We start from the raw sequence: 26980 nt of genomic DNA, 5'->3' as shown, positions 1-26980 counted from the left end.
TTTATGTTGAATTAATGAAAAATTCAAAAATATAAAAATCTAATAATAAAATTAAAAACTGAAGCTGAAATGAACCAAAATAACTTTAAAAAAAGAAGTAAATTTAAATCCTGACACAAAAAATAAAACTCATTTGATTAATTGGAAGCGAAACGTTTGTATTGCTGGTGCATGGCGGGACCGCTCGTGTAATTTGGAGTCGGTGCGGACGTTTCATCCTCGTCCGACGGTGAAAACTGACGGCAGAGTTACAGACGTGTTCGTGTGAGCAGCAGACCGACCTCAGCGCTCTTCATGGCCTTCAGCAGGTTGGTCAGAGTGTCTTTGAAGGAGCCGGCGAGCATCCGGCCGAGCTGCTCAAACAGAGCACCGAGACACGCGACGGCTGCCCTGAAACACACACACACACACACACACACACACAGAGACACACAGAGACACACACACACAGAGACACACAGAGACACACACACACAGAGACACACAGAGACACACACACAAACACACAGAGACACAGAGACACAGAGACACACACACAGAGACACACGCACATGCACACACACAGAGACACACACACAAACACACAGAGACACACACAGAGACACACGCACATGCACACACACAGACACACACACAAACACGCACACACATACACACAGACACGCACATACACAGAGACACACGCCCGCACACACACACACACACAGAGACACGCGCACACACACACACACACACAGACACACAGACACATGCACGCACACAGAGACACGCACACACACACACATACAGACACACACACACACGCACACAGAGACACACACACACACACACGCACACACACACAGATGATTCCTTCAGAAACACGTCATCAGTAAAGTCTGAATACATAAACCGTCCTCCTGACTCACAGTCGGGTCGGGAGTCCCGACGGAGAGTCGTCTTTGCTGCGGATGACGTCATTGCACCTGTCCACCAACAGGCTGGCGGTCATGGGGTCTCCCAGGCGGTACAGCAGGGCCGCGCAGTGAGCCAGCAGCCAGCGGGTCGGCGGGCCGGGGGAGCCGATCAGGACGCCCCACAGCTGGTCGATCAGACGGCGCTGGTTCTGTTTGACGTCGGCCTGAGGGGCGGAGACAGATTCCGATGTTCGAGGTTCCCAAAACACATTTGGGTTTTTTATCCATGTTTATGCACATGTACATATTTTCCAGTACATTTCCAGGACTTTTCCAGAATTTTGAGGCAAATTTTCAGGACCATCGGTACTCCTCATCAGTTCTTTTTCGTCGCTATATAACAGCTTTTAAAATATTACTTTAAAAAATAATGGATTCAGAACAGGATTAGAACTGAATATTTAAATATAACCTTGGGACTGTTTGTTATTTATGAGAGGGGAGGTGGTGCAAAAAGGGGGAGAGATGTCAAATCATTTTTTTAATTTTATTTTGTCTTTAGGGGAGGGACATACAACTGTAAAAGGCTGTATTTTTGATTTATTTTACAACCAATTTTTAAAAATTAAAAAAAAATTTTTTTAAAAAATGTAGTCCTGTTTTGCTTCTTTAAAAATCTTTGCTGGTTTTTAAAGAAAACATTTTGGGGATTTTTTTTTTTTGGTAATTTTTTTTTTCACTAAAAAAAATTGCACAATTTTTGAAGAGCCATTGATTTTTTTCAGCAATTTTTAAAGAAAACTTTTTGGCAGCTTTTTTAAATCTTTGGTGATTTCAAAGAAAACAATTTTCCTTCTTGGTTTTTTTTTTTGCATTTTGCCTTTTTTATTCGATACGACAGCTCAAAGTGTGTAAGATTTTTTGGGCAATTTTTAAAGAAAACATTTGGGCTTTTTTTTTCTCTTTAATTTTTTTTCACAGCCAGAAACGATATATTATTGTTGGATTTTCAAATTTCCGATGGTCCTTAAACACCTCATGTGTTATTGTACAGCTTTGTAAAACAAAATTCCAGGACTTTTCCAAAACTTTCAGAGTATATTTAGCTTTCCAAAACTTTTCCATGCATGGAAATCACTATTTGCAAATTTCATGACTTTTCCAGGTTTTCCATGACCGTGTGAATCCTGTTGATTAATGATTATTATTGATGATCGGCTCTCACCCGCTCTGTGGCAGGAAGCAGCTTCTTCAGGTGTGTCAGCCATTCGAAGACGAACTCGGCCCTCTGATGTTCAGCCAGCTGACTGCACGCCTCCTCGTTCAGCAGGAGGCTGTGAGCTCGCTCCATCCTGATCCTCCTCTTCCTCGTCCTCCTCCTCCTCGTCTCAGTGAGGGTGAAGACTGTCCTGCTCTGCCATCTTCCCAAATCCTGCCAGACACAGAGACAAAACAAGAAAAAAAAGCTCATAATTACGTTCAGTAACACCTTTCACCTTTGACCTACGGACACCAGAACGTGATCAGTCCATCGTTGAGTCCAGGTGGACGTTTGTGTAAATTCTGAAGAAATTCCCTCCAGGTGTTTTTGAGATATCGACGGACGGATGGACAGACAGCCTGAAAACACGTGGTCGCCAGCGGCTTCTGATTATTCATAAGGTCAGTAATTAATTAAGTAAATTGCAGGATCTCTCGTCATTAGAACGGGCCAAACTCCACAATGCATCTCAGAAGTGTATTTTTAATAGAGCCTTTAAAGAGGAAGTCTTTGTTGTCTTGTATTATTACTGAACTTATCTGTTGATTATTTGCTCTGTTGTATTTTGTATAATTGTGTTTTTGCTGCTGTGTAACTTTGGATGAAGAAAAAAACAGAAAATCTAACCTGAACAGAAACATCTTGAGATAACTCCAGTTAATCTGAAAAACGCCCTCAGAGCTACAGACGGCATCAGTTTTTACAGACTGACTGGATGACGTGTCACTCATGAAATGACTTGTATAATTTTATGAATTGTCCCTTTAACCCCCCCGGTCTCTCATATTGTGCTGCGTTTATGTGCAGCTGAAACCAGACTGCTGCGACATCATAGTGCTGCGTTCATGTGTCGCTCCGTGGGAAAAACAACAACCAAACAGCCCATTAAAGGACCTGCGAGCTCCGCTGAGAGACTCGAGTGTTTCACACAAAACTGTCGAGTCTTTGTGTCCAACTGAGAGCTGACAGACCGGATCGGACCAGAACAGGACGGGGAGGAGACGCTGCGAGAATATCTGAGAGAGCCGCTCATAAATGATTCAACAGCACAGCTCTGTCTCCTCCATTAACACACACACACACACACACACACACACACACACACACACACACACACACACACACACACACACACACACACACACACACGGTGTTCACAGAGACGCAGGAAGACTCCAAAAATAACAGAGTGTCCAGAGAAAACAGACTCCTCACTGCAGAGCACTTTCGGACTGAATGAAACAGAAACACCTGCAGACGTCCCGCTGCACCGTCTGAGTGTTCAGGCTCAGTCTGAAACGTGTAAAAATAACCCGTCAGATGTAAAATAATACACACACTCTGCTCACTGCCAGAGTCAAAAATTCACCACAGCTTCCCAAAAATGTCCCACAGTCTGACCTGTAAAATATTCAGTTTACAATGATGTCAAACACACTCTGAGACGTCTGAGACGACTTGTGTTTGGTCACTTTTTTCACAGTTACGCTGATGATATGCAGATATTTGACGGTGACACTGTCCCGTGTCCCTGAATACTGGGACGGCAGCTCTTAAAAACTGGACCCCAATAACTTTTTAAGAGCAAACAAAAATAAAACTTTGATTTTGAGAAATCTTTGTTGGCCCTGAAGCTAAAAGACTTCTTCATCTGGCTCCTGAGATTTAATCTGAAGCAAAATCCTGAAGCATTTTTCTTTTTACTTTCTTTTTTTAAAAAAGTATTATTTATTTCTAATCTTTTTTTTAATTTAATTTCAAACATAAAGAAGGTGACCTATAATGCTTCTTCTTACTAAAGTAAAAATCATAAAATCATCTTTACTAACATTTAAACCACAAACTATCCTCTTTTTTAATATCAAAACCATAGATCATCTTTTTATATTTAAATAAGAAATCATCATTTTTTTTCACTAATGCATAAACCAAATAAACATCTTATTTACTAACATTTACATACGTTTAAACCATAAATCATCGTCTTTACTAATGTTAAGATTATGAATCATATTCTTAATGAATGTTAAAATGATGAATCATCATCTTTATTAATGTTTAAATAAGGAATTATATTATTTGTTATATAACAATATTTCCTTTTCTGATATTTAAATGATAAATTATGGTCTTTATTAATGTTTAAATGATAAATTATCTTCTATTTTGACATTTAAATGATACATTATCTTCGCTTTTGACGTTTAGATGATAAATTATCGTCTCCATCAATGTTTAAGTGATAAATTATGGTCTTTATTAATGTTTAAATGATAAATTACCGCCTTTTTTGATGTTTAAATGATAAATTATCGTCTTCATTAGAGTTAAAGTGATAAATAATCATAACTATTAATGTTTAAATATTAAATTATTTCTTTTTTGACATTAAAATGACACATTATCTTATTTATTGAGATTCAAATGATAAATTATCATCTTTACTAAAGTTTAAATGATAAATTATCGTCTCTGTTGATGTTTAAATGATAAATTATCGTCTCTGTTGATGTTTAAATGATAAATTATCTTCTTTTTTGATCATTACAATCAGACAGCGGAGAATAACAGGCTCCGCTGTTAGCATCGGGTGGCTAACCGGGCTAGCTAACGAGCAAAAGTTCAGAGACAAACCGGGAAAAAGCGGCTCCGTTTACCTGCTGCTGTCCGGTAAAAGCCGGTAAACTCGACGGAAAAGCGTCCGTAAGTGAGCCGAGCAGCAGAAAAGTTTAATTCCGTTAAATTTTATGCCGTTAGCGTCACCGGACACCGACAGCTGAACTGACCCGCCGAGGACCACCGACAAGTCAGCGGAAATCACAACAAAAAACATCCGGTTACTGCTTTTCAAAATAAAACAAATCAGCGCTGGAAACAAATCTTATATTTTAGAATTATAAAGGAACTTTTAATTTTCTAAAAGAAAATAAAAACACCTGACTTTCTGTTTTTGCACGTGTGTGGATGGCTATAATAAAAGCTCAGTGACTTTTACCAGCCCACTGTGGCGACAAATAAAGGTGTGGTTACCATGGTTACCATGCAGCTCATTTTTATAGAAGTTGTAGGGTTTTTTTTAACACATTTCTTTCATCTGTAAAAATCTAAGATCTCTAGATTTTTACTTCCATCCAAAGGATTCCTCTAATGGGGGGAGGGGGTGAAATTTGATCGCAACCTTTAAGTTGTTTCATGACATTTGTGTTGTAATTTTTTAGGATTCAAATTTCCGGTCATGCTTTCTGTCGCTAACTTCACTGCTCGTCTGATGCCACCAAATCGATTAAGGAGTCATCGATAGTGCACAGTGTGAGCGAAGAGTGTCTGTGTGCCCTGTGCACGGTCTCCCAGGCACAGCTGCTTTACTGTGACAAACTCTGAAAATCAAATAAACAAGGAAACAGAAAACAGAATAACAAGTCAAATCTACGTTGTTCTCTAATTTTAATTATTTATTTTTTCATTTTCTATGGTGTCATTACACTGCAGCTCCAACGCTTCGCGCAAGCGCAGAAGACTGATGCTCAAAGGTTTTCGGCTGGTGTCTCCGCCGGTGTCTGCCCCGCTCTCAGTGTCCGACAGGTGTCTCAGCAGGTGTTTGTCCTCCACTGTCTCCTACATGTCTTTGTCTGTGCAGCAATAGGTTACTGTCCTTCTAATCTGCATCTACACATCTCCCTGAGGCGGGAACATTTAGGCTGTTATTGGTGCTCTCTGAGGAACTGCTGCTGCCGTTGTTGTTGTTGTTGTTGTTGTTGTTGTTGTTGTTGTTGTTGTTGTTGTTATCATTGCTGTTATTGATGTTGTTATGACTGTCGGTTGTTGTTGTTGTTATGATTGTCGTTGTTGTTGTTGCTGTTATTGTTGTTGTTGTTGTTGTTGTTGTTGAATATAACTGTTGAATCTTGCTCCAAAGTAAACAACGCTCGGTAGTTCGGTGCGTCTTTCCATGAAGTGGAATCAAACAGACTTCATGCTTTTTCCTAATCTTCTGCTAATTCGGTGTCATTTCCTCATGTGTTGCTTAGGATTCACAGAGATAATACATCAATTGATAAATTACTTTGCAATTTATTGTTTATTTGATTGATTAATACATGAATTACAAGCAACTTCATTAATGCTTATTTTACTTGTACCAATAAATATTGATTAATTAAATTTTGTATTACTACTTGTATGAAACTTTGTTTTTTTTTTTAATTTATTTTTAAATGTGGCATTTTTTTAGCACGTTTTGGGGATTTAATTTTATTTTTTTTTAATTGTTTGGCAAATTTTTTCATCTAAAAAGTTTGTTTTTTTTATTTAAAAGTGTTGGACTTCTTTTCATTTCTGCAATTTTGAAAAAAAAATTTCCTCATTTATTTTTTTGTATTTGTAAGAAAACATGTTTTCGCATTTCCCTTAAAAAAAGTTGCCGTGACGTAAGAAGGGTTTGCCTGTCAGTCTAAATGAAGGGCAACATGTACCCTCCAGGACGGGGAGTCGATAGTGGAGCAGCAGATCACATCAAAACAGACGGGACTAGAAGTTTCTACCGGCTGGTTTCCGCCGCCTCATGGACAACATCACCGGGACCGGGAGTCGGCCCTCCGCCTGTTACCGGATAAACACGCTCCGCGGAGGACCTTTGTGATCCGGATCTGAAGCTAGCAGGCTAAAGCTAAACACTGTTTATAACACCGAGGCTAACAGCTGTCGGCTAACAGCTAACGGCTATCAGCGGGGCCGCCGGCAGCTGCGGGCGGGATGTTCGGGTGTCTGGTGGCCGGCCGACTGGTGCAGACGGACGCGGTGCAGGTCGCTCCGGATAAGTTCGTGTTCACGCTGGCGGACTACGAGAAGCTGAACCACGTGGTGGTGTTCATGCTGGGCACCGTGCCGTTCCCCGCCGGGATGGGCGGCGCCGTCTACTTCTCGTTCCCGGACCCGGCGGGCGGCGGCGGGTCGGTGTGGCAGCTGCTCGGCTTCATCACCAACGACAAGCCGAGCGCCATCTTCAAGATCTCCGGGCTGAAGGCCGGGGACGGCGGCGCGCACCCTTTCGGCATGGTGGGCGCGGCCCCGGCTTCCGTGGCGCAGGTCGGGGTGTCGGTGGAGGCTCTGGACCAGCTGGCCCAACAGATCCCGGCGTCCAGCGCCGCCGTGTCCACCGTGGACTCGTTCCTGCAGTTCACGCAGAAGATGTTGGACAGTTTGTACAACTTCGCGTCCTCCTTCGCCGTCACGCAGGCGCAGATGACCCCGAACCCGACCGAGACCTTCATCCCGTCCAGCTGCGTCCTCCGGTGGTACGAGAACTTCCAGAGGAGGATGAGCCAGAACCCCAACTTCTGGAAGAACTGATGGAACCAGAACCAGAACTTATGCAGAACCGATGGAGCCAGAACCAGAACTTTTGGAAGAACGGATGGAACCAGAACTAAAACTTCTGGAAGAACTGATGGAACCAGAACTTGTAAAAGAAGAGCTGCAGACTCAGAGACACTAAAGACAAAGACGGTCCCCTCAGTGCCTTCAGGTTCTGACAATAAAAGGTTTCATGCAGCTCAGCCGCTGAGTCTTCGCGCATGTTTACATGGTTTTATTAGGGACTGTGGTGATTTTATCAGTGGGGGGGGTCCTGGAGTCTGAAGTCTAAAAGGAATAACAAAGAAACAAAAACTCAAAAAAAGCTTAATAAATGAAAGGGAAACGCAATAAGAAAAACAAAGATTGGGGGAAAAGATTTTAGAGTTGAAAAAAATTTTTTTTTTTAATTTAATCACCAAATTTTTAAAGGAAAAAAAATAAAGAAATCACTCAAAATTTGAAGGAAAAGATTGCCAAAAAACAAAACAATCTAAAAAAGCTGAAGGACTTCAAAGAAGAAAAAAGAATTTGAGTAAAACCGAAAAAAATTACAAAAACGAAACACTATTTCCATATTTATAAAATACAAAATAAAGCCACTTAAAGCGGTGTGCCCCTCACCTAAGCCCAAGTATTAACCTAAGTCCCCTCTTAGCTCTTGAAAAAATATTTGACATGTCTCCCCCTCTTTAAACCCCTTTTCCCCTCATAAATAATGAACAGTCCCTCACTCGTCTGCAGCTGCAGAGCTCTGTGCAGCCGGCAGGTGCTGCTGCGGCTCTTCAGCCTCTGAATCAACAACATGTCAGTGGAAGTGACACATTCAACATGAATCTGCAACAAGAAGCAGCTGCCAACAGTCAGACTGCAGAAATGTGACGCTTTTTTTCCGGTTTTACTCAGCGTCTCCCCGTTCAGTCATAACTGACATTCACTGATGGAGGTGAAACCTCCTTCCTCCTGGTTTCACAATAAATTAATATCAGCCTGTAAACTGTTTTCAGATCAGATGTTTCAGAGTGAAAAAAAGTGGGAAAAAACAGACGGGAAAGAAGAACTGTCTGAGTAGGGAGAGGGTGTGGAGCTGCTGTTAATCTGTTACGCAAGACAGTCCACACACACACACACACACACACACACACACACACACACACACACACACACTGAGGCAGTGTTTCGAGTGTGAAAAGCTGCATATTTTCTTCACTAAGAGTCTAAAGTTTGTCTGCAGTCAGGATGTTGCTGGAGCTGCTGCTGTTTGCTGCTCTGTTAGTCTGCACTTATTTCTTCGTGCAGGCGTTCGTTCTGAAGCTGCCCAGATGTCAGCCCAGATGTCAAAGTGCCGTAAAGCTGCACGGGAAAACTGCCATCGTCACCGGTGAGTTATCAGCCTGCAGGCCGAGCGGCCTCCACCAGACGATTACACTTTTAAACGGTCTAATCGCACGAAGGAACTGCTGCAGATACGCACAAAAACTTAATGCTGCAGAGTCTGAGAGAGAAAATAAGTTTTCATCTGTGGAGACGTGGCTGGAAATGTTCAGGAATGCACAGGAAACATTTCAACAGTCACTTATTCTGAGAGTGTTCACGACTTTTTAAGAACTTTTGCAACAAAATCAGACCAATTTCTTTACTGAAATTCCTATGAGTTCATTTTTGAGTCTATGTGGACGTTTGTGCCACTTTTTAAGAAACGAGGGACTAGATCATAATGACCTTGACCTCCGACCACCAAACTGTTCTCAGTTCATTCAAGCTGACGTTTGTGCCAAATTTGAAGAAATTCCCTCAAGGCGTTCTTGTGATATTGTGTTTACAAACATAAGAAGAATGCACGGTCACAGCCACTTTGCAGGATATTTCTTGTCAAGTTGCTCTTTGCCCTTTTCCCGTGTTTCTGAAAGAAATCACGCTGATTGGTTCTGGGTTCAAAGATTAACCTGTGAAAGTTATCTGAAAGCAGTGCGAGAAAAGTGACGTTGCTCCAGGTTTCTGTGTCGGTTAGATTGGATTCCAGAGGTGAGCCGTCCGTTTAAATATTGACAACAAGGGTCAAAACACCGCGTTAGCACGGCTGATTAATAAAAGAGCTTTCTGTTATTGTGTGCTTCCTGTCCAGGAGCAAACACCGGCATCGGTAAGACCACAGCGATGGACCTGGCCAGGAGGGGGGCGAGGGTGATCCTGGCCTGCAGGGACAGACGGCGAGCTGAGGCCGCCGCCCAGGAAATCATCCAGGTGCAGAAAAAAACTGTCTCTGAGTGTAGAGGTCACAGATTCAGTGGGAATATACCCCACTTCTTTAAATTTAGGTTCCATAAGTGGTGGAGGAAGTACTCAGATCCTTTACTGCAGGAAAAGTACTTGTACCACAATGTAAAAATACACAATTATAAATAAAAGTTTGTGTTGAAAATAATCACTGAAATGTTTTATATAAACTGCTGGGGATTTTATTTTTTTAAATTATTTTATATGATACTTCTATTTATTTTTTTAATTCTATTTTATTTCATATTTCAATTTATTTTTATTTTATTTTCAGATTTTATAAACTGTTCATATTTTTTGTTTGTAAAAATGTTAATTTGCAAAATAAATAAAGCTGTGGGACAAATATCATATAAAAGAACAATATTTACCTCTGAAATGTAGTGTACTAGAAGTACAAAGTAACAGAAAACCAAGACAATCAATTAATGTACAATTACCTCAAATTTGCACTGGAGTACTTAGTTACATTCCATTGATGGGTTCAATCGGGTGTACCACAGGGCTACATCCTAGGTCCTCTTCTCTTCTATATATACTGTGTGTGTGTGTGTGTGGGTGTGTGTGTGTGTATATTATTTATTTATAATACACACACACACACACACACACAGCCTCCTTCTGTATTATGACGTTCATCATGTTATTATTATTTTTATGCCGATGATACACAGTTACACGTGCCAATTCAATCAGCCTATTTTTCCTAAATCCGTGCTAGTTTCAGCATCAAAAATCAACAAAAAAGGTGAGAAACACATTGAATCTCTTCCGAAACGATGAAACGATGCGGTGATGGTGTCGGAGTATGAAACGTTTCTCACCTGTGCGTGTTGCCTGCAGGAGACGGGGAACAGCCAGGTGATCTTCATGCAGCTCGACCTGGCCAGTCTGAAGTCTGTTCGCTCCTTCGCTGACGACTTCCTGCGGTCCGAGTCCAGGCTGGATCTGCTCATCAACAACGCCGGTTAGTTCATGAAGATTAAAGGCTCACAGCAAAACAAATTTACATCAGATAACAGATTTAAAACAAAAAACAACCAAAACCAGATGTCCTAAGACAGGGCAAACACATCCTGGGATTTACGTAAACTGAAAATTTGAAATTGCAGCTGACAAGAGGATTACTTATAATTAGAGCCCAAACACCTGAGGGATCTTTACTTTTCTCTCAAATGAATCACATTTTGGGGAACTAAAGGTGCTCAAAAACAAACAAAAACATGGGAACTAGGCAATGAGCAAGTTTAAGAATAAATTAACCCGAAATTTGCAAGATTAATTTAAAAGAGTGCAATAAAATGACCAGTAAATCCCCCTTTCCCCCTTCCTTTTTAGAGATAATTCTCTAAATCTACTCATTTCTAACAGTTTGTGGAACATTTCTCACAAAGTCCCTCGTTGCCTTTTGTCGCATTTTTTAAAGTAAAATAATTAAACCAAGTAAAGTTAGATACTTGTGAATTGGAGCACAAGAAAAGTGATGTCGATCTACATTTCAAAGGTTAAATTCTTCCTAATTTCTGGCCATTTCCAGGGTTCATATTTTAATAAACTCCTCTAAGAGATTCGATCCGATCGACTTCAGATTTTGTCTGTACCATCTTAAGACCTTTGACCACAGACGTTTTTCAAAGCTTGAGTTTTCATCGAACCGTGTGACCGTGGTGAGCCAACAAAGTGTTAAGTGTTAAGTTAAGATGCTTGTTTTTAAATGTAGGTTTATCATTTCTGTCCTCAGGTGTGATAATCGATGGAAAGACGGAGGACGGATTCGGGATGATCTTTGGCGTCAATCACCTGGGTCACTTCCTGTTGACGGCGTTGCTCCTGGAGCGGCTGAAGGCGAGCGGGCCGAGCCGTGTGGTGAACGTGGCCTCCCTAGCATATGAGAGGGGGACGGTGGATTTCAACTGTCTGACGACGCAGCGAGACCTCGCTTTGGGAAACAGCGACTCGCAGATCTTCAAGAAGTACTGCCACAGCAAACTGTGCAACGTCCTCTTCACCCACGAGCTCGCCAAGAGGCTGGACGGCACCGACGTCACCTGCTACAGCCTCCACCCAGGTCAGCAGACCAGTGTCCGCCACGGTGTCATCCACGGGGACATCCAGTTCTGTCAGAAAACAGAAGATAGAAAGTTTGAAATTATTTTTAAAAATTGTCAAGATGCATTTTAAAATCTGCATAATAATAATAACAAATTGAATTTGTATGGCACTTTTCTATGGCACTTCAGCGTGCTTTACAATAAAGAAAGTAAATGCGCCAAGTGCTTCACATAAAAAGACAGAAGACATAATAAAACCAGCAAGTAAAAATTAAATACGATTAGAATAGAAAGCAAAGAATGCAACCTCACGTGGACAAAACCTAGTTGGAAAATCCTAATAAAAAAGGATAAAAACTGAATGTATAACATGAGATTGAAAATAAAATAAATGAAACCCAATGACATTATTAATAAAAATAAGGCCAAAAATAGTGTATAAAATGCATAAAAATGAAGAGGTGCAGCAGTGCGAAGTGTGAAATGTGAAGCAAAAAAGCAGTCAAGTTAGATACATTAAAGAAATTCAACCTTTAAAGTTGATTTAAGTTTCTAAATTAAAACTGTGAGATACAAAATCAAACTGTTGACTTGTTCTGTCATAAATTTGACTCATTTTTTCAGTTTTGATTCACTCTTTAAAGTCCATTAAGCAAAGGCCTGCTGTCATTGTGCTCAGTAAGTCACAATTTTGACAAAATTTCTCTTGATTTTAACTCAAGTGTTTTCACTCTGTTTTTCTGACAGTAATGGGCTTCCATATGTGTAAATCAGATATATTTAACAAAACTAAGTGTATTATCTAATAATTTGGCTGATGTAATGAAACAATTAGTCAATTCAGCAAGGGCAACTCTGGTAATCAATTAATCTGATTTCCTGAAAGATATTAAACAAATAAATAAAAAAATGTAATTGTGGCAAAATCTGAACTCAATAACTCATAATTGTAATGTAATAAGATGTTTTTCTGTATAAATCTATTAACCAGTATTACAAATTAGGTTTTTGGCTACAAAACAATACTATAATGTTGTGGTATGTGATAACTAATAACGTTAAATACATTTGAGATTTTTCTAGTTTTGTCATTTCTTCTGACACAAATAGTCTTCCGTACTTATAAATCAAATTCATTGATTTCGTTTTGTTTTTCTCTTCAGGAGGTATACGGACAGAGATTGGTCGTAACGTTGGTTTCTGGTGGGGGCTTGTCGTGAAGCTCGTCATGTTCCTGTTCTTTGTGGACGTTGAGTCCGGAGCCCAGACCACGCTCCACTGTGCCCTCGAGCCAGGCATCGAACACCTCAGCGGATACTACTTCTCCATGTGCGCACCGAAGATGGACATGGAGTCGAAGGCGAGAGACGATGCCGCAGCCAAGAAGCTGTGGGAGCTCAGCGAGAGTTTCTGCGGTCTGTCCTGAACCCGACTCCTGACCCTGTTTTCAATCTGCTGTTCACATGTTTCCACCCGAGCAGCGCTTCGACCAGACGTATGGCCGTATACGCACATTTCGATTTTTTTTATGCATATTTTGATCTGATGTGTTTTCACATACATCAAATAGCAACAGAAATGTATTGTGCATTTTATATGCATGTATTTACAATATGTGCATATTATATTTTGTTATATACATTGTGCAGAATATAACTATTAAACATAAAAAATATGCATCTGAGAAATGTGATTTTAATTTTATAAATGTGGCTACTCATGAACTAATATAGGTAAAAAGAAAATACATGAAGCATTATATTATATAAGTTTTAGTTTTGTTTTGAAAAATATTTGAAATGGAAATTTCACAACATTTTGTGCAATTTCAATATTACTATTATTATTATTATTATTATTAATAATAATAATAGAAATATTATAATAGTAGTAATGGTATATAAAACTTTATAGGGTTAAGAGAGCGTCTAATTTTTTAAACAAAACTAAGTGATTTTTTTCTTTTACTTTCTATATAAATATTTTCTCAAAATCATTTCAAACAAATATCTGCTTTAGTGTTTATGTCTTGTTGAATTTACTTCTGTCTCTTTTTAATGATGTTTTGTGTGAAGCACTTTGTTGGAGTTAATTATGACACCTTCTTTGGACTATTTTCATCTTTTTTCTGTTTTTAGAAATGGAATCTAAATGTCTTAAAAATAAACGATTTACATTTAAATGTGTTATACTGAATTACCTTGTTGGACTTTTTATAATAATAATAATTATTATTATTATTATTATTATTATTATTATTATTATTATTATTATTATTATGATTATTATTATTATTATCATTATTATTATTATTACTTCTACTACTTCACTGTTCTCTACATTTTAATTATAGAATTAAAATAGAGTGTTTTGGTCCACGGGGCTTTGATTTTGAAGGTCTGATCAGGAAACTGCTGCTTCAAACTGCAGCGGGACTTTCAGAGTTTCAGGTGAACATCAGAGCCAATCAGGGCCGAGCAGAACCGGTCGGACCGGAGCGAGCCGTGACTCAGAGGCAGGAGCAGCCGGTCGGACAGGTGAGGCCCCGCAGGTGAGGCCTATAAGAGGCGCCCCCCTTCAGGTGCAGGATCAGACCGTCACCATGCTTCAGCTGCTGCTGCTGGCCGCCGTGGTCCTGGGAGGATACGTGTTCCTCACACGGACCCTCTTCAGAAGGGCCAAATGTAAAGGGAACGCGGCCATGGGCGGGAAGACCGTCATCATCACAGGTGAGTCTGTCTGCACACACCTGTCTGTCCCTACCTGTCTGTCCCTACCTGCCTGTCCCTACCTGCCTGTCCCTACCTGCCTGTCTCTACCTGCCTGTCCCTACCTGCCTGTCCCTACCTGCCTGTCCCTACCTGTCTGTCCCCACCTGTCTGTCCCTACCTGTCTGTCCCCACCTGTCTGTCCCCACCTGTCTGTCCCCACCTGTCCTTACTTTAATATGACTCACACTGCTCTGCACACAGAATGTACTTTTCGAAATCAGGCTGTAAAAATATTACACATTAATATGATATTAACACTTGAAATGCAAGTTTTTGTCACGAGGTCACGATGATTTTAGATGAAAAAATAGATATCATTATTTTCAGTATAGTACATGTTAAGCGGACGGATGGCTGTGGGATCAATAATGTCAGTTTAAACGAGTATTAATGGAGCATTTTTTGACCTTTGATTGGATTTTGGATTTAATGACATTTAATGAAGTAATTTCATTAAATAATTTTTTTTTAAATTTTATTTTAATTTTTAACTATTTCATTTCTCCTCTCGCTCCGGGTTTATTGTTGGAATAACGACTCCTCAAATGCTAATAAAATTTATTCATTAAGATGAAAAAAAGTCAACCTGGCGCTCGAGGCAGAGTCGGAGGATCACTGGGATCTTTGGGCTTTATCCTCTGGGGAACATGATTGTTTTCATCAGATTTTGTGCCAAATCCATCGAAAAGTGGCCGACAGACTTCTGAGGTCTTTGACGCCGACACTTTGTGTTTTGTCGCTGCAGGAGGAAACACCGGCATCGGTAAAGCCACGGCGATGCACCTCGCCAAGAAGGGCGCCAGAGTGATCCTGGCCTGCCGCAACCGGTCCAAGGCCGAGGCCGCCATCGCAGATATACAACAGGTAAGAACAGAGAAGAGGAGGAGGAGGAGGAGGAGGAGAAGCAGGAGGAGGAGGAGGAGGGTCAGCGTCTTCATCACTGAAAACAGCTGACGTTATTTGAAGCATCAGCAGTCGGCGGGTTTTCATTACAGATTTTTCCAAAACTTAAGTGATATTTTCGACATTTGGATGAAGCACAATGTGGAGCTGACTGTTTCCACTGAGTGATGTAAAGCGACTTCTCTTTTGGTGATAACGTCCCAGTAACCATGGCGATGGACGTCCAGAGCATCATTTCTATTGCAGCCGCTCAATAAAGCCGATCTAAACTCTGTAATTTCTTAGTCTGGTGTCAGAGTGAGGAAGATGTCGGTGTCTTCCTCCATCCTCACAGTCTGAGTCATGTTTTCACGTCACACGAGCTGTAAAAGCCAAAAAAGTGTTTCCACTGCAGTTCGGTGAAAAATGGCTCCTTTGAATTGTCTGAAATAAAACCTCATGAGGGCGTAAAAACTTTTTTGTGATGAACAAATTTTTATTTTTTAATGTGATGCATTTCCATTTGACGTATTTTGTATTCGCAATTTGAGGGTTAACGGAAACCCGCCTATTGAAAGCAGTTGAAGCGTCGTTCACGCGTGTTATTCGCTGTGAACGGCAGCTGGAGTTTCAGCCCGGCAACGCCCGCCGAGCAACAAAGAGTTAACAATGAAAGAGTCAGAGCATCAAGACGAGCTGCAGACAGATTAGGATTAAGACAGGACAGGCTGTGGACAGGACAGGCTGTGGACAGGACAGGCTGTGGACAGGACAGGCTGTGGACAGGACAGGCTGTGGACAGGGCGGTGTGATGATTTGACGGCGTGTTCTGCGTGTGGAGATTTAAAAAGCAGCTAACTCAAAGAAATCCAGTGAAAGTTTCTGTTTTTAAAGTTCCCGGCTGATATATGCTGTAATTTTTGGCAATTTTTGAAAAACCACATTTTTTAAAATCAACAAAAATATTTATAGAAGCAAATTTGTCAAAATGTTTGAAATAAGTATAAAATGGCTAAAATGTTAAAGAAAAAGAACCATGAAATTTGAAAAAAAAACTTAAAAAACCATACCATAATTTTTTAAAGAATGAAAAAACATTTAAAGAGAAAAATTGCCAAAAATGTTAAGTAGAAAAAAACCCCAACAATTTGGAAGAAAAAAATGCAAGAAAGAGAGAAAAAAAGCAGAATATTTCCAAAGAAAAAAATGACCTAATTATTTTCTTAAAAAAAAATCACTCCCAAAAATAACGGGAAGGTTCAGCGTTTACATTCGGAAGAATCAAAGTCAATATCGTCTCACCTGCCGATGATGTCGCCCCCCGCAGGAAACAGGAAGTACTGACGTGCTCTACATGCAGCTGGACCTGGCCAGTCTGAAGTCCGTCCGCTGCTTCACCGAAACGTTCCTGAAGGCCGAGTCCAGACTGGACCTGCTCATCAACAACGCTGGTACACACACACACACAGACACACACACACACACAGACACACACACACACACACACACACACACACACACACACACACACACACACACACACACACAGACACAGACACACACACACAGACACACACACACAGACACAGACACACACACACACACACACACACACAAACACACACACACACACACACAGACACACACGCGCAGACACAGACACACACACACACAGACACACACACACACACACACACACACACGTGACCTCTGACATTTTCCAAAAGTGAGAAAGAGATCGAAACCTGAAAACCTTCAAACGCTCGTGAACACTCAGATTTTGGCGTAAAGTTCAGAACAACAACACAAAGTAAAACGATCCGAGTAATTTATTTAAATGGAGGTAAAATATTCATCCGCAGTAAAAATATACGTTTAACCCTTTAGGGCCCGCTTCAATATCACACACTCGTATCGCTCTGCACACAAAATGTGCTTTTCAAAATCACAACACGCCTCCTGCACGTTTGTGCACGCCACAAACAAACTCCAGGAACACGCCTGCAGAAAAATTCCCGTTAACCCGAAAGACTCGATCGCAGCGGCGTAACTAATGAAATAATAAAATAAAAGAAGAAAAGACTCTCTGTCGCCGCAGATTCACACGAGTCAGAGCTGGAAACTAAAGTCCCTCTGAGCTCCAACCGCAGGCCTCACACCGCCTCAGCGACATGGAACTCAGCCCTTTTTACCACACTGTACTGTGTGTACTGCACTGTACTGTGTGTACTGCACTGTACTGTGTGTACTGCACTGTGTGTACTGCCCTATGTGTACTGCACTATGTGTACTGCACTGTCTGTACTGTACTGTGTGTACTGCACTATGTGTACTGCACTGTGTGTACTGCCCTGTGTGTACTGCGCTGTGTGTACTGCACTATGTGTACTGCACTGTGTGTACTGCACTATGTGTACTGCACTATGTGTACTGCACTGTCTGTACTGCACTATGTGTACTGCACTGTCTGTACTGTACTATGTGTACTGCACTGTCTGTACTGTACTGTGTGTACTTCACTATGTGTACTGTACTATGTGTACTGCACTGTCTGTACTGTACTGTGTGTACTGCACTATGTGTACTGCACTGTCTGTACTGTACTGTGTGTACTGCACTATGTGTACTGCACTGTCTGTACTGTACTGTGTGTACTGCACTATGTGTACTGCACTGTCTGTACTGCACTATGTGTACTGCACTGTCTGTACTGCACTGTCTGTACTGTACTGTGTGTACTGCACTATGTGTACTGCACTGTCTGTACTGTACTGTGTGTACTGCACTATGTGTACTGCACTGTCTGTACTGTACTGTGTGTACTGCACTATGTGTACTGCACTGTCTGTACTGCACTATGTGTACTGCACTGTCTGTACTGCACTGTCTGTACTGTACTGTGTGTACTGCACTGTACTGTGTGTACTGCACTGTGTGTACTGCCCTATGTGTACTGCACTATGTGTACTGCACTGTCTGTACTGTACTGTGTGTACTGCACTATGTGTACTGCACTGTGTGTACTGCCCTGTGTGTACTGCGCTGTGTGTACTGCACTATGTGTACTGCACTGTGTGTACTGCACTATGTGTACTGCACTATGTGTACTGCACTGTCTGTACTGCACTATGTGTACTGCACTGTCTGTACTGCACTATGTGTACTGCACTGTCTGTACTGTACTGTGTGTACTGCACTATGTGTACTGCACTGTCTGTACTGTACTGTGTGTACTGCACTATGTGTACTGCACTATGTGTACTGCACTGTCTGTACTGTACTGTGTGTACTGCACTATGTGTACAGCACTGTCTGTACTGTACTGTGTGTACTGCACTATGTGTACTGCACTGTCTGTACTGTACTGTGTGTACTGCACTATGTGTACTGCACTGTCTGTACTGCACTATGTGTAGTGCACTGTCTGTACTGTACTGTGTGTACTGCACTATGTGTACTGCACTGTCTGTACTGTACTGTGTGTACTGCACTGTCTGTACTGCACTGTCTGTACTGTACTGTGTGTACTGCACTATGTGTACTGCACTGTCTGTACTGTACTGTGTGTACTGCACTATGTGTACTGCACTGTCTGTACTGTACTGTGTGTACTGCACTATGTGTACTGTACTGTGTGTACTGCACTATGTGTACTGCACTGTCTGTACTGTACTGTGTGTACTGCACTGTCTGTACTGTACTGTGTGTACTGCACTATGTGTACTGCACTGTCTGTACTGTACTGTGTGTACTGCACTGTGTGTACTGCACTGTCTGTGCTGTACTGTGTGTACTGCACTGTGTGTACTGCACTATGTGTACTGCACTGTCTGTACTGTACTGTGTGTACTGCACTATGTGTACTGCACTGTCTGTACTGTACTGTGTGTACTGCACTATGTGTACTGCAATGTCTGTACTGCACTGTCTGTACTGTACTGTGTGTACTGCACTGTCTGTACTGTACTGTAGTGTGTGTACTGCACTGTCTGTACTGTACTGTGTGTACTGCACTGTCTGTACTGTACTGTAGTGTGTGTACTGCACTGTCTGTACTGTACTGTGTGTACTGCACTGTCTGTACTGTACTGTAGTGTGTGTACTGCACTGTCTGTACTGTACTGTGTGTACTGCACTGTCTGTACTGTACTGTGTGTACTGCACTGTCCGTACTGTACTGTGTGTACTGCACTGTGTGTACTGTACCGTGTGTACTGCACTGTCTGTACTGTACTGTGTGTACTGCACTATGTGTACTGCACTATGTGTACTGCAATGTCTGTACTGCACTGTCTGTACTGTACTGTGTGTACTGCACTGTCTGTACTGTACTGTGTGTACTGCACTGTCTGTACTGTACTGTAGTGTGTGTACTGCACTGTCTGTACTGTACTGTGTGTACTGCACTGTCTGTACTGTACTGTAGTGTGTGTACTGCACTGTCTGTACTGTACTGTGTGTACTGCACTGTCTGTACTGTACTGTGTGTACTGCACTGTCCATACTGTACTGTGTGTACTGCACTGTGTGTACTGTACCGTGTGTACTGCACTGTCTGTACTGTACTGTGTGTACTGCACTATGTGTACTGCACTATGTGTACTGCAATGTCTGTACTGCACTGTCTGTACTGTACTGTGTGTACTGCACTGTCTGTACTGTACTGTGTGTACTGCACTGTCTGTACTGTACTGTAGTGTGTGTACTGCACTGTCTGTACTGTACTGTGTGTACTGCACTGTCTGTACTGTACTGTAGTGTGTGTACTGCACTGTCTGTACTGTACTGTGTGTACTGCACTGTCTGTACTGTACTGTGTGTACTGCACTGTCCGTACTGTACTGTCTGTACTGTACTGTGTGTCACTCAGGTGTGTGTCAGCAGGTACACTAACAGTGAAGTATCAGCTGACACTGAGGACGTCATTCACTCAGTAACAACCAAACGTTGACTGTCGTCTGTGTGACGTCAGAGCAGAAATGTACACAAGCTGCGGATTCACTTGAGAACAACAAGAACAACAACACCCAACAACAACAACAATACACAACAACAACAACAACATCAACAACACACAACAACCACACACAACAACAACAACAACACACAACAACCACACACAACAACCACACACAACAACAACATCAACAACACACAACAACCACACACAACAACCACACACAACAACAACATCAACAACACACAACAACCACACACAACAACAACAACAACAACAACAACAACATCAACAACACACAACAACCACACACAACAACAACATCAACAACACACAACAACCACACACAACAACAACAACAACAACAACAACAACAACAACAACATCAACAACACACAACAACCACACACAACAACAACATCAACAACACACAACAACCACACACAACAACAACAACAACAACAACAACAACAACAACAACATCAACAACACACAACAACCACACACAACAACAACAACACCAACGACAACCATTATTATTATTATTGTTCTGCTTATATTTTCTACTTGAATACTTAAATCAAACTTTCAAAAGTATTAAAAATGTTACGACATTAGTTGAAGGATTTTAGGAACTGGTTGTTTTCGGGAGGGACTTTGCACTTTAAAATGTCCAAATAATTGGCAACATCTTTTTTTTGGAATAATAACACAAAACTTTAATTTGGTTATCGTAATATTGGTCTTACATTTCATTCCAAGTGGCTTAAAAAGAGTCACATATCTAAAATCTAACTTACATTCGGCTGAATCTTCAAACGTGACCCCGTCTGTCCTGCAGGTCTGGTGGCGGACGGACGGACAGAAGACGGTTTTGGCATCGAGTTCGGGGTGAACCACCTGGGTCACTTCCTGCTGACGCACCTGCTGCTGGAGCGTCTGAAGGAGGACGGAGGGGGACGGGTGGTCACGCTGTCCTCCATGGCTTATCGCTGGGGACACATCGACCTGGAGGTGAGAGGACACACACACACACACACACACACACACACACACACACACGGTTTATGTTTATGGCAAAAAAAATCACACTTTAACCCTTTGAGACCCAGAGAAACATCACTTTCCTGCTTTCTTTCACAAGAATTTAGACCTTTGAAACTTGAGCACATCGATTTGATTTCTTTTATAAACGGCAGAAAAAAGGCAGCGAGCAGTTTGAACAAATGAAGAGAAGAAAAGACATTAGTAGATTCAGAAAATAATTTTTACAGAATCTCATAAAAAATGTGAAAAAATCTGGAAAAGCTAAGCTGATAATTATCAGAATTACATTAAATATGTTACAGGATTGTTAAACATTTTGGCACGTTTTTCAAGTCTTTTACTTATTTGTTTGTTTGGTTGTGGGTTTAAAAATATATATATTTTCAGGTAATTTGCCTGTACTTTTTACTCATTTCCTGATCTTTTTGGAGTTATTTCTTCTTTTCTTGCTTATTGTCTTCTTCCATCTTTTTGAAAGAAATGAAGACGGTTATCTCAGCTTTATTTGACGTGTTTCCATTCGGCGTATTTTATAATCCCAGTTTCAGTTTGCGCAGTCTGAAGGTTAAAGGAAACCTGCTAAAGTCAGATTGCATCATGTTTCAGGCACAGGAGACATTTCGCTGCAGAGCGAATACTTTTACTGCTGAAACCTTTTTCCTCCATCAGTCGCTCCTTTACTTCCGTTTCCACGGTAACAAAACAACATGGTGCAGTGACTTTATCAGCTGATGAAGTACTTAAATCTGAGGGGACGGTTTGTCTCCTGCTGCTGACTCTGAGTCAAACGCGTCGATATTCAGCATCAGAAGTTCCGGTTCTGCAGCTTCAGGTGTGAACTCGTGTCGTGATAACACAAAGACATTCCTGCACACCTGCGTGCTGGAGGCCGCACAGGTGACTTCTGAGTTAGTTTAGTTACGTTTGGCTTCTAATTGAACTTTATTTATTTATTGACTATTTATATATTTTAGTCTGGTTTACAGTTTTACTACTTTCTTTATCATTTTATTGTTTTTTTTTTTTTAATATTTATTCACTTGACTTTCTGTTTTTATCCTTAATTAACCTCTTTTTTACAGTTTGTATATTTTACCCAATTACTCATCTTCTTCTTTATTTTATTGCAATCATTGCGTGTGTTGCGTTCAGGCGCTGGCGGTGAACAAACACCTTGGCACCGGCAGGTACAGCTGGCAGTTCTTCCAGGCGTACTGCAACAGCAAACTGTGTAACGTGCTCTTCACCCACGAGCTCGCCAAGAGGCTGAAAGGAACCAACGTCACCTGCTACAGCGTCCACCCAGGTAACCAAACACACCCCTAAAAGACACCTGCGGGTACGACCGACGAGACAAAATCATTTCTCAGGGAACGTGATCAGTGCCGGGTTTACGTCTCCGGTCCTTGTTAAAGTCAGAAAATACGCAGACGCATTAATACTGCGACATGTCATCAAATGACAGCTAGATGTGCCTGTTTCTTGTATTTTTAAATTATTTGTACCACCAAACCTCAGACCAAATTTCCCCTTGAAGGACAATAAATCTTCTGAACTGAACTAAAAAAATCATATACACATATGCACGATTCGTAACAAATGACCCCTCAAATTTGTAAGTAAAATAACAGAAGTTAGTAAAAAAAACAAAAAAACCCAACATGGTCGGGCGTCGTCACGTCACATATGCACCGTAGAGTTATGCAGGTTAGGTTAAGGAATCATCAATCAAGTAAAGTTGTGTTTAAGGGTGTTGGGTTTTGTGTTTAGGCCAAGAAACTTGGCTGGTTGTTGTCGCTTTATGTACTTAACGTACATTTACATGCTGAGCATTAAGTTATGTAGGTTACCTTCAGTAAAAGAAACGTTAGTGGGCGTCATCACGTTAAGTACTTATCTTTAAGTACTTAATGTAAAGTTAGATAGATTAGGTTTAAGCAAGTAAAGTTATACAAAATGAAAAATGGTTGGGCATCATCACGTAATATACATAACATACATACTGTACATATTGTTACGTCAATGTTACGTAGATTGGGTTTAATGAAAGAAACATGGTTGGCGTAGTCACTTTATGTACTTAATGTAAAGTTACGTAGATTAGGTTTAGGAAAAGAAACACGGTTGGTCATCATCACGTCATGTTCTTAACGTGGAAGTTAGGTAGTTAAGGTTTCAGAAACATGGTTAGTTTTTATCACCGTATGCACTTAACGTACAGCTCGGTGGGTTAGGTGTAAACAAAGAAACACTGCTGGGTGCAGTCACGTTACGTACTTAACTTTAAGTACATCACTTAAAGTTACATAGATTGGGTTTAGTAAAAAAAAAAAAAAAGGTTGGGGCGTAGTCACCACACGTAATTTAATATAGAGTTACGTACGTAATGTAAAGTTACATAAAGTTACATGGGTTACGTTTGGGAAAAGAAACATAACTTACGTACGTAAAGTTGTGTGAGGTGTGTGTGAGGTGTGTGTGAGGTGTGTGTGAGGTGTGTGTGAGGAAACTAGGCTGGTTACTTTTGAAAACAGACATGTAGACACACGTGAGTTTAAACGTAGTATTTCGAGACACGTGTGTGAAAGCACACAAAGCAAAACAAAGCCGAGTGATGAACACTGCAGGTCTCTGACGTGAGTACTGCGTTCTCCGACAGAAACGCAGTAAACATGTCAGAGTCACTGATGAATGTTTCCACGCTCAGCCGCTGACGACTGCACCAGAAACCAGAAACTCCTGTATGACATAAACGTGACAGCAACTGTTTCAGAGGTTTACACTGAAGTATTTCTACACTGAAGTATTTTTACAGTGAAGTACAAGCTCAGCTCACGTCGGACTTTTTAATCTTCTTCTAACTTTTTAACTAACTGCATTAAATTAAATATACAATCTTCACAGAAGAAAATCTGCACATCTCACAGTTTGGCTGCAGTCAAACATTTCTCTCTGCAGGTTCATTTGTATTTTATGACCTCAGTATTTCTAAAGGAGCAGTGGGCGTGGTCACAGGTGAGACAGAGCACACCTGTGATGTCAGGTGTGGTAACATGTGTCAGACTTAACTCTTTTGAACCCACAGCTGTTTTTCAATCACACAGGGCAAAGAAAAAAAGATGCTCAACTTACATACTGAGGACCAAATGTGGCCCCTGATAGGGCCCCTGGTGGCCCCCAAACATTTTCTAACTGGCAGTAAAAATAAAGTGATTGACTCTGTGAATAGTTTTTGTCCTTTTAGTCTCCATAAGGTGTCAGAGACATAAAACAGCATCAACATAGAGTCAGAAGAGGATCCCCCACAGAGGACACAGAGGACACAGCTGAGACACTGATGTCCTCAAATCACAAAAATGTCCTTAAATCCAAGACATGTCATAAAATCCTGGAAACATCCCAAAATCCTAAAAAAAACCTCTTAAAATCTGAGAAATGTCCCAAAATCCAAGAAACATCCTAAAATCCGAGAAACGTCCTAAAATCTGAAAAACATCCTAAAATCAAAGTGTCCTAAATCCTTGAAACGTGTACGGGGCTGCTGCGACTGGCCCCTGGGTTCTTGTCATTTTGCATAAGTGGCCCCCAGAACAAAGCAGGTTGAGTGTTGCTGGTTTTCGAGATGATTTTTAGACTGTGACGTCGTGATAGCGGGTCTGTTCGTATCCGTATTAAACCGTCTGCGTCCCCGTCTGCAGGTGTGGTCCGGACCGAGCTGTCCCGTCACGTCAGCCTGTGGCAGAAGGTCTTCATCGAGCCCGTGGCGCGGCTGCTGTTCCTGGACCCGGAGGCCGGCGCTCAGACCACGCTGCACTGCGCCCTGCAGGAGGGAATCGAACCCCTGAGCGGACGGTACTTCTCCTGCTGCGGAGTGCAGGAAGTGTGCGCCCACGCCCGGGACGACACCGTTGCCCTGAAACTGTGGGAGGTCAGCGAGGAGCTCTGTGGACTCGCTTAAGGTGGAAGGACCACGATGGTGTTTTTCTCCACCTTAACCCTTTGAAACCTGAGCAACATGAGGTAATGAGTACATTTGGGAAAAAAAGACCCAAAACAGAGCAAAAACAAAACAAAACAAAAAAAGAACAAGAAATAGCAAACAAGGAGTTCAAAAGTTCAAAATAACAAACAAGTATTCTATACTGTATATAAATCAGACAATTAGGTAGTATTTTGGACACTTTTCCCTTAATGTTTAAACACATAATTTTCTTTAACACTTTCCTTCTCTAACACTCATTTCTTTTTTTTTATTCCTGTTTTTTTCCAAAAGAAAAAAAACATTTGCTCGGGGTTACGAGGTTTAAATATGAGTGAATGTGTCTGAACGCAGCACTATGTAGGTTTTAAAGGGTTAAATGGTTCCTAAAAAGTCATGGAACTAAAAAGTCATTGAACGTTTTTTTAAAAATCATGGAAATGTGTTGTTTGTGATAAATGAAGTGACATTAATGTAACATAACGTGAATTTATGTTCTCTATCAAATGATGTAACGTAGCTCTAAAACGTGTCGCCGTGTGACAGTGTTTGATTTTTATTTTGGGTTATTTTGTTCATCATGAAAGTTTCTTTTATTCCCTTCGTCTCTCCGTTCATGTCGCCCACGAGGCAGCGAGAATCATTTTTAAAGCACTTTTTGCTTTCGGAGAGAAGGAAACTTTAAACTCTTTATTTCTTTTAACACCTAATTTTTCAAGAAAACGTCTCCCAAACCTGCAATGAGGTTTTATCGTCTTTAGTTTTTGGTGATTTTTATAGAAAACATGATATGTATTGGTAATTTTCTTTTTTTCCCTTACATTTTATTTCTAAAGAAAACCACAGGTTTCAAAGGCATGTTTTGTTCAAAGAAAAAGGGATTTTTTTTTCAGTCTTTTAAAATGTTTTGAAAAACTAATTTTTCCTGTAAAATTCTTTGTTCTTTTTTTTGTTGTTGCAAATTTTTGGATAATTTTTAAAGAAAACCCGTCTTCGAAACCCACAGGCCTGCCAAAATAAAAATCAACAAAATTACACCATTTTTTAAAATCATAGCCAGAAACTGTAAGTGAAAACCAGAACGCATTATCAGACGTAAATATCTAACGTTAGGCTGTAAACAAACTACGCCGCGGTCACACGACCGAGCGTCTCGTGTCGTGTTCGGCCTGATGGTGTTCTGTAGTCTCGTTTAGTTGCACGTCAGCCGCCTTTTTAAAGACAAATTAAAGCTTGAGGTCAGCAAGAGGTCAGAGCGGGGAAATTTACTGACATCCAACCAAAAACTGAATGTACTTACTTCACATCACTGTGAAGTAAGTACATTCAGTTTTTGGTGTGTAAACTTGTTGTTTAACTGTCTCAATAAAGTTGGTTTAAAAAAAAATCCAAACTGAAGAAATGTGTAATGTGTGAAGAAGACGTGTTTAGTCTGCTGGATCCAAACATCTTGATTTTTTGGGATGTAAGTAAACTTATATATATACATATTTAGAAGATCAAATCC

General features: G+C 40.9%; 4 protein-coding genes across 5 annotated transcripts in view; 3 read left to right on the top strand and 1 right to left on the bottom strand.

Annotated features, from left to right (window-relative positions):
* The window catches only part of heatr5a (HEAT repeat containing 5a), a 39260-nt gene extending 34274 nt beyond the window's left edge, over window positions 1–4986 (bottom strand). For both annotated transcript variants that reach the window (XM_088087153.1, XM_088087154.1), the window contains exons 1-4: window positions 4815–4986; window positions 2122–2328; window positions 909–1120; window positions 282–390 (exon numbers count right to left, since the gene is read on the bottom strand). In XM_088087153.1, coding sequence (XP_087943279.1) covers window positions 282–390; window positions 909–1120; window positions 2122–2247 — 447 coding nt within the window. In that variant the 5' untranslated portion in view covers window positions 2248–2328; window positions 4815–4986. The remainder of the gene's footprint in view (window positions 1–281; window positions 391–908; window positions 1121–2121; window positions 2329–4814) is intronic.
* Window positions 4987–6652: 1666 nt separating this feature from the next.
* Window positions 6653–7712, top strand: hikeshi (heat shock protein nuclear import factor hikeshi). Its single transcript, XM_042500435.2, has one exon. It carries the CDS (start codon window positions 6910–6912, stop codon window positions 7504–7506), a length of 597 nt encoding a protein of 198 aa, XP_042356369.1. The 5' UTR covers window positions 6653–6909; the 3' UTR covers window positions 7507–7712.
* A 152-nt stretch (window positions 7713–7864) lies between these two features.
* On the top strand, window positions 7865–14033 carry LOC148187384 (dehydrogenase/reductase SDR family member 13-like). Its single transcript, XM_088087198.1, has 5 exons — window positions 7865–8890; window positions 9635–9753; window positions 10630–10753; window positions 11528–11854; window positions 13001–14033. The coding sequence occupies exons 1-5, from the start codon at window positions 8749–8751 to the stop codon at window positions 13261–13263; spliced, it is 975 nt and encodes a 324-aa protein (XP_087943324.1). The 5' UTR covers window positions 7865–8748; the 3' UTR covers window positions 13264–14033.
* A 323-nt stretch (window positions 14034–14356) lies between these two features.
* On the top strand, window positions 14357–25956 carry LOC121953536 (dehydrogenase/reductase SDR family member 13-like). The gene is made up of 6 exons (XM_042500701.2): window positions 14357–14566; window positions 15354–15472; window positions 16818–16941; window positions 21289–21461; window positions 22647–22800; window positions 25193–25956. The coding sequence occupies exons 1-6, from the start codon at window positions 14440–14442 to the stop codon at window positions 25450–25452; spliced, it is 957 nt and encodes a 318-aa protein (XP_042356635.2). The 5' UTR covers window positions 14357–14439; the 3' UTR covers window positions 25453–25956.
* Window positions 25957–26980: the final 1024 nt, after the last annotated feature.

Source organism: Plectropomus leopardus, chromosome 14 (assembly GCF_026936395.1).
Source record: "Plectropomus leopardus strain MGB_pleo_1.0 chromosome 14, ASM2693639v1, whole genome shotgun sequence".
Taxonomy (NCBI): Eukaryota; Metazoa; Chordata; class Actinopteri; order Perciformes; family Serranidae; genus Plectropomus; species Plectropomus leopardus.
The sequence above is the reverse complement of the archived record's forward strand: the minus strand, read 5'-3'. Positions and strand labels throughout refer to the sequence as shown.

What these genes read in the sequence shown, in the direction of transcription:
- hikeshi (XM_042500435.2), top strand. Translation starts at nt 6,910, where the DNA reads ATGTTCGGGTGTCTGGTGGCCGGCCGACTGGTGCAGACGGACGCGGTG.
- LOC148187384 (XM_088087198.1), top strand. Translation starts at nt 8,749, where the DNA reads ATGTTGCTGGAGCTGCTGCTGTTTGCTGCTCTGTTAGTCTGCACTTAT. An exon ending in GAAAACTGCCATCGTCACCG is followed by an intron (nt 8,891 to 9,634) that starts GTGAGTTATCAG and finishes CTTCCTGTCCAG; the next exon opens with GAGCAAACACCGGCATCGGT. An exon ending in CTGCTACAGCCTCCACCCAG is followed by an intron (nt 11,855 to 13,000) that starts GTCAGCAGACCA and finishes TTTTCTCTTCAG; the next exon opens with GAGGTATACGGACAGAGATT.
- LOC121953536 (XM_042500701.2), top strand. Translation starts at nt 14,440, where the DNA reads ATGCTTCAGCTGCTGCTGCTGGCCGCCGTGGTCCTGGGAGGATACGTG. An exon ending in GAAGACCGTCATCATCACAG is followed by an intron (nt 14,567 to 15,353) that starts GTGAGTCTGTCT and finishes TTGTCGCTGCAG; the next exon opens with GAGGAAACACCGGCATCGGT. An exon ending in CCATCGCAGATATACAACAG is followed by an intron (nt 15,473 to 16,817) that starts GTAAGAACAGAG and finishes CGCCCCCCGCAG; the next exon opens with GAAACAGGAAGTACTGACGT.